Source organism: Drosophila innubila, chromosome 4, assembly GCF_004354385.1.
Source record: "Drosophila innubila isolate TH190305 chromosome 4, UK_Dinn_1.0, whole genome shotgun sequence".
Taxonomy (NCBI): Eukaryota; Metazoa; Arthropoda; class Insecta; order Diptera; family Drosophilidae; genus Drosophila; species Drosophila innubila.
In genome coordinates this window covers 1,186,878-1,200,321 of record NC_047625.1, presented here as the reverse complement: position 1 = coordinate 1,200,321, position 13,444 = coordinate 1,186,878, and the positions used below count along the sequence as shown (strand labels likewise).

General features: G+C 33.7%; 1 protein-coding gene across 2 annotated transcripts in view; it reads right to left on the bottom strand.

Annotated features, from left to right (window-relative positions):
- LOC117785770 (transcription factor SOX-6) overlaps nt 1–12,833 on the bottom strand; it is a 35,164-nt gene extending 22,331 nt beyond the window's left edge. The window contains exons 1-3 of one of the 2 annotated variants that reach the window (XM_034624031.1): nt 12,488–12,833; nt 10,571–11,043; nt 9,244–9,358 (exon numbers count right to left, since the gene is read on the bottom strand). In XM_034624031.1, the coding sequence (XP_034479922.1) occupies nt 9,244–9,358; nt 10,571–11,043; nt 12,488–12,697 (798 nt within the window). In that variant the 5' untranslated portion in view covers nt 12,698–12,833. The remainder of the gene's footprint in view (nt 1–9,243; nt 9,359–10,570; nt 11,044–12,487) is intronic. The other variant, XM_034624112.1, reaches the window with a different exon arrangement.
- Between the last annotated feature and the right edge of the window lie 611 nt (nt 12,834–13,444).

Below are 13,444 nucleotides of genomic sequence, written 5' to 3'. Positions count from 1 at the left end.
TCAAAATGAAATGAAGTCAGTTTTTTCGTCTGTTTGCATCAAAGCGCTAAAATACCTTAGATGTAATGATGGGGATTAATTTCTTTTCGAAAATCTAGAAATGTTTGTTCTACGACTTTTTGAAAAAACCGCTAGTTTTGCGGGAAAACGCAAAATCCCGCTAAAATTGAATGCAGAACAGTTTTCAAACAATAGAAGCTACAGATATGTTCTATATATCATTGAAAAGGTGTGTTTGAGGGCTTTTAGGCGTACCTTTTTTAAAGTACTCAGGTAACATTTTACAGGTGAAATAAAGTTTTTTAGCTTTTAAAAAAAGTGAAAATTGGCATTCGGCACTGCGCAAAAAGTAATTTTTATGTACAAAGAAGCTTACCCTTTTTGCTCACAGTGTACAATGCCAATTTTCGCTTTTTTTTTATTAATTTATATTTTTATTTAAAATTTTTAGATTAAACTGAATTTTGTTCGTCACAAAATTGGATATCAGAAATTTTGGGGCTAGAAAATGCTTTCGTCACTAGACTTTTACCTCGTGTAGAGGTTTTTTTTGTGGGATACTCATATCTAGTAATTGAGAAGTTTTACTTGATTCAAGATTCTTTGATTTTATATCAAGAATGTTGGTACTTGGCTAAAGAATTTTTATACTTGTTTTCAGTAAATCGTACTTATATCAAGTATTAATTTTAAGTATTGAAAATAAATGAAATTTCAGGGAGGACAAAAAGTTTTATATATATAGATTGATAAAGGATTTACGAAGTAAAGATTTGTCAAGTAAAAAAAGGGCATCTTTTAATTATCTTAATTTAATTTCCCGGACTGATTTTGGAAAGCTTTAAACTCTCATAACTTTGATAAGCAGTGTACACATTTTTAATTTGTGATTACATTTTTAAAGTTGGTAACTATGAAACAGTTAGTAGGCGATTTATTGGTCCTCTGTCTCTGTCTCTTGCTACAGCGCTGCTATTTGTGGTTGACAGAATGTACATGCATTTATGTACAAGTGATTCGATATGCCACAGATTTATTTACCATTTTAGGAGACATTAGCTATGCAAATGCCTCTGACTCCGCCTCCGACTCCTATTCGGATTCCAATTGCGACTCTTAGTCCACCTCCGTCACTGAGGTTGCCATCGCCTCATTTGCCACTTGCTGCCTAAATGGCATTGACAACCTTTTAAAATTGATGGCAATTAAAGCGATGCTTGAGGTTGGTTCGTCCTGTACGGTCCTGTACTGTACAGTACGGTTCGGCTCGGCTCGGCTCGGCTCGGTTTCGTTCGATATTGGCCCGGAAGTGGCTTTGCATGAAGCATGATGAGGCCGATGATGCTGATGATGGTTAATTAACCAGCCATTGCCACTGACAGTGACCCCATGCAATGAGTTTCTAACTCCACACATATAGTACTCGTAAGTCGTAATCCTTGTGGCATAAAAACTTTTTGGCATTAATGCCGTGTGCCGCATGATTGTTCTGACTTTACTGCTCGCCACTTCTCCCCCTTCCCCATACTCTCACTACTCTTTGTAGTATTTAATGCCCAAATGTAACAAGTTTTTTCAAATCAAGTGATTATCCAGGGCTTTAAAAACCATTCGGTAATAATTGCAATTATGTAGGTCGCTCGTATGAAACGTGTTCGCACTCCATCAGCCCATCCCTTAGCATCCCTTAAGGATTGATATACTTATGTAGTGACTCTCATATGTATGTATACAGTTACAGCTCATTTCATTTCGGTACGAGCATGCACCCTCAACCATTAAGGATGCGACTAACGGATTGACATCTTATTGACAAGCCTATATGGTTACGGAACAAGTATCTTTTACTGGCTCAATATTAGCTATATACATACCACACAAATTTATTTTAAATCTCACTTTTATTTCGTATAGCTGTCATATTTAAATACCCAGTTATCAACTCTTCGTCGGACCTAAGAAGATCCTTACGTCCTTTACGCCTTGAAGCTTTATTGTACTGATTTGTTTACTTATTTTCAAATCACATTAGTTAAAATTTCACCTTGGAGTACTTAATAGTTTTCATAAATTTTGTCTGCGTTTTGTATGATATGGGGGGGTAGGGCTCTCAGAGAGTTTTATTCTACTAGAAAGTATATAAATTAAATTTACTATTTTATGTCCTACATATCAAATTGAGATTTTCCCACTTGTGATGCCGCTGATGCACCTCGATGTAATGTGTCACTAGGGACATATCTTTCGATCACTCCACTTAGGCTTTTAGTTGCTTTGTATTATATTTGGTGTCTTTTCTAATGTGGCTTCTTCTAATAATAGAACTTGAAGTTTTCATTCTTAGCTCATTCAAATCGATCCGAAAACTCAAACGATCGCCCTTGCAATAAGAAAGCGTTTCTCACCTCATTTTCACCTAGTATTTATCAAGTTACTGACACAGCCGAACCTCTCCCTACTTCCCCTTCATCCCCAAAGGGTTACATATAGTTTTGTTTATTGATTTTAAATGGAAAGTGGTCTGTTGCTTTTCCAAACTGAAATGGTTTTAGATCGGGATCGGTGCGAGTATTGATTGGGGTATAAAAACACCGCAATGTGTGACTCGTGCATGACTCGTGTATCACTCGTGTGTGACTTGAATATCTTGCCTGATATTAGTAAAAAAAATTTAGCTCCATCTAAAAAATAAGTATCCACTTCTCTGGTAAAATAAATAAAAAAAACTTTGAATACCCGGGATTATCTTAGATTTTATATTTCAGATTATATCTAACATTAGAAAAAAAATAATTAAATTGACATATAGGGAAATTATAAAAACTTTTTGTATTAAAATTAGCCTGCCTCTACATGGATATCTTATCTACGCCGTGCCATAAATAACTTTTCTTTCTAATTTTTTTATAAGGGATCTACTAAGTCTTATAACTCATATGCTTAAAGTCGTAAGACTCAGACTTTGCCACGGCCGGTCCCCCAATTCATCTGATAGAAATAAGCATTATATTTTATAGAAAAATTTATGAATTTTATGACATTTATGGATGTGTTGAACATTTCCCTGTTCTCGTGCGTATAAAATATAGGCGAGTCGATCAATGGGAAACGCCCACATCCAGAACCATGAATAGGATCGCAACAGCCAAATGGACGGTTCATAAATTGTTTTTTTTTCTTCTTTCATACATACAAGCACGTTTATAATATACACAAAAGTATAGTATGTATGGGCATATAATGTTCTTCTATATTTATGAGATTTTTCGATTTTAATACAGTCGTATGTATTTGCATGAGTATATATATGTAAGTATGTATTTGCTTAGAATCGAGTGGGAAGCGTTATTTCTTTTATATTTATTTTAATAAAGAATCGAATTTGTTAAATTTTTGATACATTAACCGATATTTAGGATTATTTCCGATTCAATAAAACTGGTATTTATACTAATTAATCGTGTTGAAATTTTAATTATATTTATATTAAATTGCAAAATAATATTAAGATGTTACTGTTTTCGGATCTTGAAAAACTATCAACTTTTACAACAGCACAAATAATCATCCGATGTTGATACAATTAATTATAATGCTTGATATTAACATAACGCAACGTTTAAAACATAAATAAGCTCTGTGTTCACTCTCTGTTGCTTTGGTTGTGGCCCTCCTCCAAAAATTCTCTGGCCAAACAGAGGTCGCGGTTAATATATGAGTGCTTCCGCTTTCGATGCCCCCAAAAAGTATTCTGAAGTTGAGATTTTAGTGGGTCTGTGACATTATGAGATCTAAACAAACATCACATCGCATCTTTGGCCCTACGGATATTCCCAGCTTTGGGCCACAATATGAATGTGATTTCAGCATCTCCCATCCGCTTTCATTTACATTTACATTTACACTCACATTCACATTTCATTTTCATTCATGAATTTCACATTTAAAAATAGAACCGTTGAGCATAAAGAGCACAGTGATTGCAACAACCGCGGCACGCTGCCTGATCTCGATCCCGATCTGGATGTCGCTCTGTCCGATTCTGTTCCCGTTCCCGTTCCCCATCCCGATCCCGGTCCCTATCGCGGTCCGTTCCCGTTCCCGATCCCGTTGTCTACGTTGTCTACGTTGTCATGTTGAGCGTTGCAGCGACAAGGCATGGCAACGCAAGGTTAGCGCAATTTGATTAATATTAGAATATTTTCAGGCAAATTTTTTAATGCATTTCCGGTGTGATTTGCAGTTGCACATAGTCAACGACTCTCTGTGTGTGCCAGAATGCATTCATATTCATATTCATATTCATATTTATACATATATATGAACACACATATATTTATATGTATGTAGTACATATTCAATTAAATACGAATGCCTTTAGTCAAATAATTGGAGCTACAAAAGTCGACAACCTTTGACGTTTTCACATTTACTTAGTGCTGCTAATAACACTGAGCTTAATCTTTAAATTTTTACTATTATAAAGTTTAGGTTAGGTCATTGGTTCTTAACGTACACTCATAAAAAAAATTGTTCTCAAGTCTAGATTTTGGTCTAAAAATGCGCCGAGAACATTAAAATTAGACAGCACATCTGTTTTTCTTTCATCGTAAAGAGTGGGACTCGAACCCGCGTTTGCTTCAAGCTGAAACGGCGACTCTAACCACAGCGCCACACGTCCGCTATTTGTTTCGTATGAAATAAAACATTTTTATACATGCAGGAACTTTGTATAGTGCTGTTATCGAAAGAAGACCGTCTAAAATAAAATGAGTTACCCGATGGGTAGGGTGTTTTTTGTGTGAGTACAAATAATGGCATGTTGTGGTTTCCCTACCTACGTATGCACTTATTGTATGTATCTAGATATGTATTATATTTGCTTTTATTATCTAGTATTTATGTCTGTATATATGGGTGTGTATGTGTAAGCTCACATACCCCTACACCTTTAGATACTCGCCAGCTATTAGTATAAAGAACAAGACACAGTTGAGTGAGACGGCAAAATTTATTTGTTTTCTATTGGCAGACCGATGAGAATATGAGAAAGTGTGTGTGAATTTGTGAGACACCCATACAAAGACATACCTACGAATATATTCGCACACACAGATGTATGTGTGTGTGTGTGTGTGTGTGTGTGTGTGTGTTTATATTTATATGTATATTCTGACAACATGGCTGTTGCTTTGTAGGTTCGACCTACACACATACAGTACACACATACTCGCACATGTATCTGTATTTATAAAGGTATTTAAGGTATGTGAGTGGATACATTCACATGTCTGAAGAATATGTACACAGGTACAGGTAAGTAGAAAATTGAAAAATGTAGGTGTAAATCATGTGTGTACTCGAACATACATATGTACTTTTCCATATACAATAGTTGTTACGAAAACCCAAATTAGGATGAAATATAAAAGAAGATTTACGTTTATAGATATTATAATAATAAAACAAGTGAAAATAGTACTGTCGAGTGTGCTCAACTGTGGAAGATCCTGTGCCCAGGCCCTTGAACACGAATTTTAGTTTATAAACACATCTCTTAATTCTTGTTACATACTTATACAACTTATAAATTTCTTGTATTTCAATTTTATTTTTAATTTTAGTCATAAGTAGACAAAACAAAGTTATTTTACATTTTCATAATATGCGGTCCCTGGACCGAGATTGACTAGCTTTAAAGATTTTGGGTCGAAGTGGAAAATTCGGCTTAGAAATTGCATATATGTTAATGTGTTTTTAATGAGGGCATTTGGACTACTTAACATTCTGATAATATCTAAGTAACGTTATCAACTGCGACAAAAACTCGGTTGTCCTCACTCGGAACCCGGTACCCGGAACAACCCTCTATCGCGGGTTGGGAAAAATGTAACTGGTAAACCGCCTAGACGGGGTGTAATGCAGATTGTGTTAGAGTTTTCATTAGACAATCTTTGGCCCGTCATTCATCAGCTTCGGACATTCTGTGTTGTTTAGTAAATGTGGCAGATAAGCATCACATTAGCGTGATTTCAAGCCGATTAGCTATAGGAGCTATAGGAAACTGCGCACTCATCATTCATGAATCCGCTACCTCACTCATTGTCTCATTGTCTCATTGTCGTTCTCGTTTTCGTTCTTTTAGTGGGTTGAGCTTCTCTATGTCACTATGATAATGTGAACGAGTGAAATATTTAACGATGACGAAATGAAAAGTAGCTTAAATCACTGAGTTGCGTAGTCATCAATAATCACTAGAGATCAAAAGCAGCCCGAAAAAATAGTCGTTTTACACCGAAAGCTGTAAAACCTGTTTTGCAGTCGTAGTAAATGCAGAGAATTGAATCTATAATATTTAACAAAGATCATGGCAAAATTTTTTAAAAACTATCATTGACATTCGCTATTTTTTTTTTTTTATTTGCGATTCGAAGAACCATCTAAATCTGAGATCTGTCATTAAGCGTCAAAAATAAACCGAGTCGTAAAATTGTACTGCCAGATTTTCGTATGAGAACTTCAGTTTTTACAGTTTTTTGACCATCTACTTATCCCCAACTTATATGATTAAGAAGACAATTTCAGTTCTCTGCTGTGGAAAATTGTAATTGATTTATTGGAGCCATATAAGATAGAAAACTGTTAGAGTTCTGCTTGTAATGTATTATCCAGTCATCTATATATGATAATTAAGGTTGATTTTAAAACGGTGAACAAAGATTAGTCATTATATTAAATTAGGTTTTTGAATGAATAAAAACCTAAAAAATGAAATATTACTAAACTTTTCTTTTGGGTTTGATGGTTATATTAGTTATTGCAAAGTTGTACTTACATAACATCAAAAGTGAGAGACTAGTTTACATTAAAAGAGGCAGACAGATAAATATATGGACATGGACATGGATATGGATCAAAGTTTGGGGTCTGAATCGCCACCTCAAACGCGGAGTCAGTTGACAGTGGGGCAATAGCCAGTGCCAGTCCCACAGATGAGAATGAGAATGAGAATGAAAAAGAAAAGAATGAGAATGAAGAAAATGTGAAAACAGAAAGGAAAGCTTATTGTTCAGAGCTTGAATGCCAAACGTAGTACAAAAGCGATTCAAAAGAAATTGAAGCATGATACAAAAAAAAGTGCTGAAAGAGAATTCAGAAGAGCAGAATGGAACAGAATGCACACAGAGACCACACACACACACACACACACACACACACAAATACACAATGAAAGAAAAGCTGAAAGCTGAAAATAAAGGGAAGGCAAAATAATACAACTTTGTGTTGACACAAAGCCAGGGAAATGCAAAATAAATGTAATGAATAGAAAACAGAATGAACAGAATGAAATATAGTATGTATGTATATAATAACAAAACGGCAGAGAAGAAAACCATTCACAAACATAAATAAACGAGTACACGAACATTATTCACTCACACAATAATATATTTGCCTTAGAAGAAAGCCATGGCCATGTTCCTCTTGCCAAATACTCCTATCCTAGAGCTAATATATACCTATTTCCTCAAGCTTTAGTGTTCTCTTCTTCCCTCTCCAACGCGACGATTTGTAAAATTGATTCCTAAATAACTTTCGAGGTTATTATCGAATCATATAAAATAAAAGTGTGTCAGCTATGTTGTGTGAAAATTTCAGCTTTCTAGGTCTTACGGTTTGGTCTCCACAGCTATCAGTCAGTAAATCAGTCAATTGCACAACCTTATTATAACCGCAGTAAAGGGTATAGTAAATATTTGTGCGACAATAACCACAAATTAGCCAACGGCTTTGATAATTCTATAGAAAATAGAGACATTGTGTTTTCTGACTAAAACTAACTGATACTTAGTAGTACAAGTATGCTTGGTAGTAGCAGTCTTTTCAACTCCTTTGTCCCAAAATGCTAAAATGTCGTACGGCACGTGGCATACTAATACTTATGGCATCTAATTTCGAGATAAAAGATTTTTGGATTTGAGGCAGCATTGTTTACGTGACAATTCTCTGAGTGTCTTATATGTTAATTCACAAAATTGTCACCTGAATGCAAAAGGTCCTATTGACAAAGTTTTGAGAACATTGTGAGGGTGACTGATGCGTGACCTGTCGTTCTGAGCTGCATGGTAAATGAGGAGCACTCACTTTAACAAGGGATCTGGATCCAAAGGGCAACTTCATATCAAACCAAAATTAAGCTCAATTCAATTTACATATTGTCCTTGAGACTGAAAAACTGCACACAATGCATAAATAATAAAAATGGCCATTAGTCGTCGCTATCTTGGCACAATTTTACATTCAAGAGTCCTAATTTGGGTCCGACAAAGCATAACAAAGCAAATTTTGCTCCTTTGGGCGGAGTAATAGGCAAAATACTGAACCGAATCTCGAAGTAACAGTTTAATTTCGAATTTTCGGGTCTCTTGAAGCATTTTTCTTTCATACCCTTTTTATGAATCGAGGTCTGATTTTGTTGTCCAAGACAGTAATAACAAACAACGTTAAAAACACTTAAGAACACTTGTCTAAATTTAAATAATTATAAGAATACCTAAATTAAGAATACAAAACTATAAACAGTGGCTGTAAGCTTATTTGACCCACTACTCTTACTTATTACAAATTTAATAGGAATGGGATATAAATCAAATTTAATCATAGATTTGTTAATTAATGTTTTAATTTAAGCCAAACATATTACTTTTATTTTTTTAAATATTATATTTAAACTTAGCAATAAGAATGTAGTGGGCCAAAATAGCCGAGAGACACTGCATCTTGTAATTCGGATATACAATTGAGTAATCAAAAGTAGAAACAATACTGTTGGAAAGTTTTCTTAAGGAAATTTAATAACAAATGTTAAAATTCGGCTTTTCCACGCTTTCCTCTGTTTATTTAATTTATAGTTTAGTTTCTGAAATAATCCAAAGAACGAACCAGCAAAAATTCTTACGTTTTGGCAAGTTTTCCACAATAATAAAAGTATATCCTGCTACTTAAAATGCAATTTAATAAATGAAATTAATAAATTCGATTTTTCATAATTTTTAGTTAAAACTATTTTTTTTTTTTTTGAATTTCCTATCCCCAAGATTTTGAAGATTTTTTTTCTATGATATTATAATTTTGAGCATTTTTATTTTAGTATAAGTAGTGTACATAATACACGCTTAAAAATATATTATATCTTGTTAAATTATCTAAAATATAGTCAAAAATGTAATTTATATTATTTACCTGGCTGATCAATCGACTTCGTATAAGCTGCAGGTGTCGAATCATTTCAGAAACATTACGATCCTTCTCGTATGTTCGATGTACTTGTATTCCAGTTGTCAATGAGATGTGCTCTCTGTAAGAAACCCAATTGGAATCATTAATCAAAAGTTGTCGTCATTTTGCTTCCTTTGCATTCATTTTACTTAGTTTTAGTTCATTGGCATTCAGGTCTATCAATGCTGCAGCGATTACAGGATTATACACGGTTTCCTATTTGAAAATTGCCAAACCTAACTTCATTAAAAATACACACAACCCAAAACTACCAATAATTTCGTGGCAAAGGTGCCTGTCGTTGAATTGATGCACAGTGATTCAATTCTATTTGAATGCTGTTCAAATCATAAATGCTAAATGTCTCAATCATTTATATATTTTTTTATATAAATTCATATTGTTTTGGTGTAGAGTATTTTTTCGTCTTCTAAATTTGTTATTAAGATTGCAATTGGGCTTACATGTGAATAAACGGCATTATTTAAATTTACCTTTAATGTACTACTCTACTGTAAATTAACTACTGTGCACCATCGGCACGTCCGCCGGGCCTTCCGTTCATCGGGCCCAGTCCGGCCCGCTTTGGTCCCTGCTCAAATTTCAGTTTATGCTTTTAGATTGATGCTAAATAATTGAATACTACGAACGGAAATGGTGAATATAGTGAGAGAGCTAACAAATTACGGCCACAGAACTTCAATATCCACACAATCCCCATCTAATTGATAGACCACTTCTCATTGAAGACGGACATTTTACGTGTAAGTTGACTGAGAAAAATATGACAGAGTTGGTAAGGGACTTTAAAGTGAGGACTTTTAGATGGTGCATCTTAAAGCATAAGTAAATTTATAATATCGAACAAGCTCAATTTAAATATATTTCATATTAAATTTAAATTCCTTTCATATTTAATTTAAATTAAATTATTATATTTAAAACAAATAGCACATTGTGTTTTTTTATTTTGTTTTTTTGCTATTTATTATGTTTTATTTTTAATATAATAAATATGATATTTTTATTTTAAACAGTTTTTCTTTTTGATCAAATTAACTTTGACATTTAAGTATGCTGTTAGATAAATCACAATATATTATATTAATATTTAATACGTTTTCTAATTAAATCTAACATAAAAAATCATATATGTTATAGTTGTATTTGTTTTTTCTATAAGTGTTTTTTTTTTTAAAACTTTATTACAAACTTTTATCGAATCAATCATTTTTGATTTCAATTATTATTTCTAAAAATAAGGATTTGTAAATACGAATATTGCACTTACCTTATTGGCTTTATCAATGGGCTATTTTGTGAAATGATTTGTCTGCTAAAATGCTCAGATATTTGGGATGGAACAATAACGGGTGATAATTCTGGTTGATTTTGCAAAAATTCTTCATTGTCCAATTTATTCATAGGCGAAACTGAATTTCGACAAGGCATATGAATAATGCGTCTCTCTATATCGAGTACGACCTCATCCATGGGTTGATCTTCCGTGTAGACGGAGCTCAACGTCTGTGATAGAACTTCCGGTTGGTTAGCATCTAGTTCCGGCATTATCATTGTGCTAAATTTAATATCCTCCTTATTAGAATCTCGCCTTATCGTATCCGTCATCACTGAATCTGTATTTAGAAAGTCTGCAGATCGCTGAATCTCTTGAGTTTGACTTATTGATTTGAGCAGACGGGATTTTGATGATTTTCTAATACGTTTTTTTGTAGCTTTTATAAGTTGCCTGCAACTGGCTGACTGCAACACATGGAAGAAAATATAAAACCATATTAAAATCTTAATATTCGAACATAAATATACTAAAATAAATAATATTTATCAGGGACCGAAGAAATTGAAATAACAGAGGTTATACAATTTAATCAGACAATAAACCTTTTTTTTGTAATTTTTAAAATTATTTTGAATTTTAATCTTATTAAACGGCGAATTAGAATTATTAAGGATTTTTATTTTTAAGAAACTAAGAAGTGTTATTTTAAATCAAATAATATAAAAATAGAAGGCACTTATTATTTAAGCTAGGTATGGACATAAGATCAAAGCTGTGCGCTAAATGTCAAATCCATATAAAAACTAGTGGGCCGGTGCTACAGTCGAGCATACTCGACTGTCGGAGACCCCGTACTTACTATGGCAAAAACTAACAATGGAAAAAATTAAAAAATATTTTGTTAGCTTAAATGCATGTTCTATCAGATTGGTTACGATGTCTCATAAAACATAAAAGTTTTTCATACTAAGTATTGATTTTCGCCCGGTCGGTCCTATGACAGCTATATGATATAGTGGTCTGATTTGAACCAACTTTGGACAGGTTATATAAGACCAAGTTATATGCTTATTGTATCAGTTTGGTTACGATATCTCATTAAACAAAAATGTTTTTCATATGAAAACTTAATTTTCGACCGATTGTTCCTATGGGTTTGGTGTCTCTAGCTCTTATAGTCTCAGAGATCTAGGCGCTCATACAGACGGACAGCCAGACGGACAGACGGACATTGCTATATCGACTCGGCTATTGAAGCTGATCAAGAATATATATACTTTATAGGGTCTGCCACGCCTCCTTCTGCCTGTTACGCACATATTCGTTAAAAAAAACCCAATAGACCCCTGTACTTTTTTTTAGTACGGGGTCTTAAAACAGTTGCTAGATTAGCTAGATAGAAATTTAGCCAGCGTTTTAGGTGGTTTGTTCGGAGAACGCATAACACAGAGCCAGATCAAGAAATTGTCGTTTTTGAACACTGCCCGGGTGACTGCGAAAATATGGAATTGTTTAAATATTTTACGCCTGACAAGCTAAAAATAGCCGATATTCATTTGAAAACAAAACAAAGACGTTTAGAGTTATGTAACCAGGACAAAATTGCAAGAATATTAGCTAAAATTAAAACAATCTGTCGGCCCAAATTATATAAACAACGTTGGCAACACTGACGTTCGCTTGCCGACAGCCAAACATTGAGCACTTTTCCTTCGCTTGTGTCAAATCTTATGTCCATACACAGCTTTATTCATAGATTGAACAGAAATCATCAATAATTATTATTAAAATTAAAAATAAAATATGTATCATTGATTAGTGAATAAATAAATTAATAAAAGTGATTTTTTTTATAAATAATGATAACTGTTAGGGTCCCAGGTATTTATATGATTTTTGAATACCTACATGTTCGACATCATCGACATCATCGACATCCGATTCATTGGCGCTAGCATTGGAATTCGCAGTGGGACTAATGCTCCTTGTGTCGATGTCCAGATCGGTGAGCTCACTATCGCTAGTTGGTACCATAGCTAGACCCAGACCCAGTCCCAAGCCCATGTCCCGATCCAGTCGCATAATACTCTCTCCCTCTCCCTCTCCTTCGTCAGCCATCTCCACTTTAGCTCTCGGATTACAAACGAAGTCGCAATCGGCAATGTTCCTCACAGTACAGCCGTTGGCGTCGCTCTCATAATAATAGTTATTTTCATTATTATTAGTATTATTATAATTGTTATTTATATTATTATTATTATTGTTATTTATAGTTTTATTGCAGTTATTGAAAAAATGTTGCACTTTTGCTGAAGCAGCTGCCTCTAATCCTTGAGAGCTATTTGAATCAGCATCAAATTTATTGGGAGGTGATTTGCGTTTTCCCGACATGCTAAAAGCGAGAATATTTAAAAATTAGTAAGAAAATAAATTAATACTAAAAATTTAATTATTCTAATTATGAACTTATTATTTAAACATAAATTACACTACAAAGTTTCTGCACAATAAAAATTGGAAAATATAATTTTTTGCCCTCACTGTCCATTTTTCCCACACCATCCTAACTTTGTCAAATCTAATCTAATTTGAAACTGCATCAACATTGAAAAATATAATTTTTTTGCCTTCACTATCAATTTTTTCCATAGGTATGTCCATGTCCATTTTATCCGTACTTTCAAACTGTCATAACATAATCTTGATCGATTTCCCCCCGGATTGTCAATTTTATATTGCTTTGACCTATATTTTAATTCTGCATTAAAATTGGAAACTATTATATTTTTGCCTTCACTATCAATTTTTTCCATAAATATGTCCATGTCCATTTTCTCCATTCATTCCCTTAGACACAATATTTCA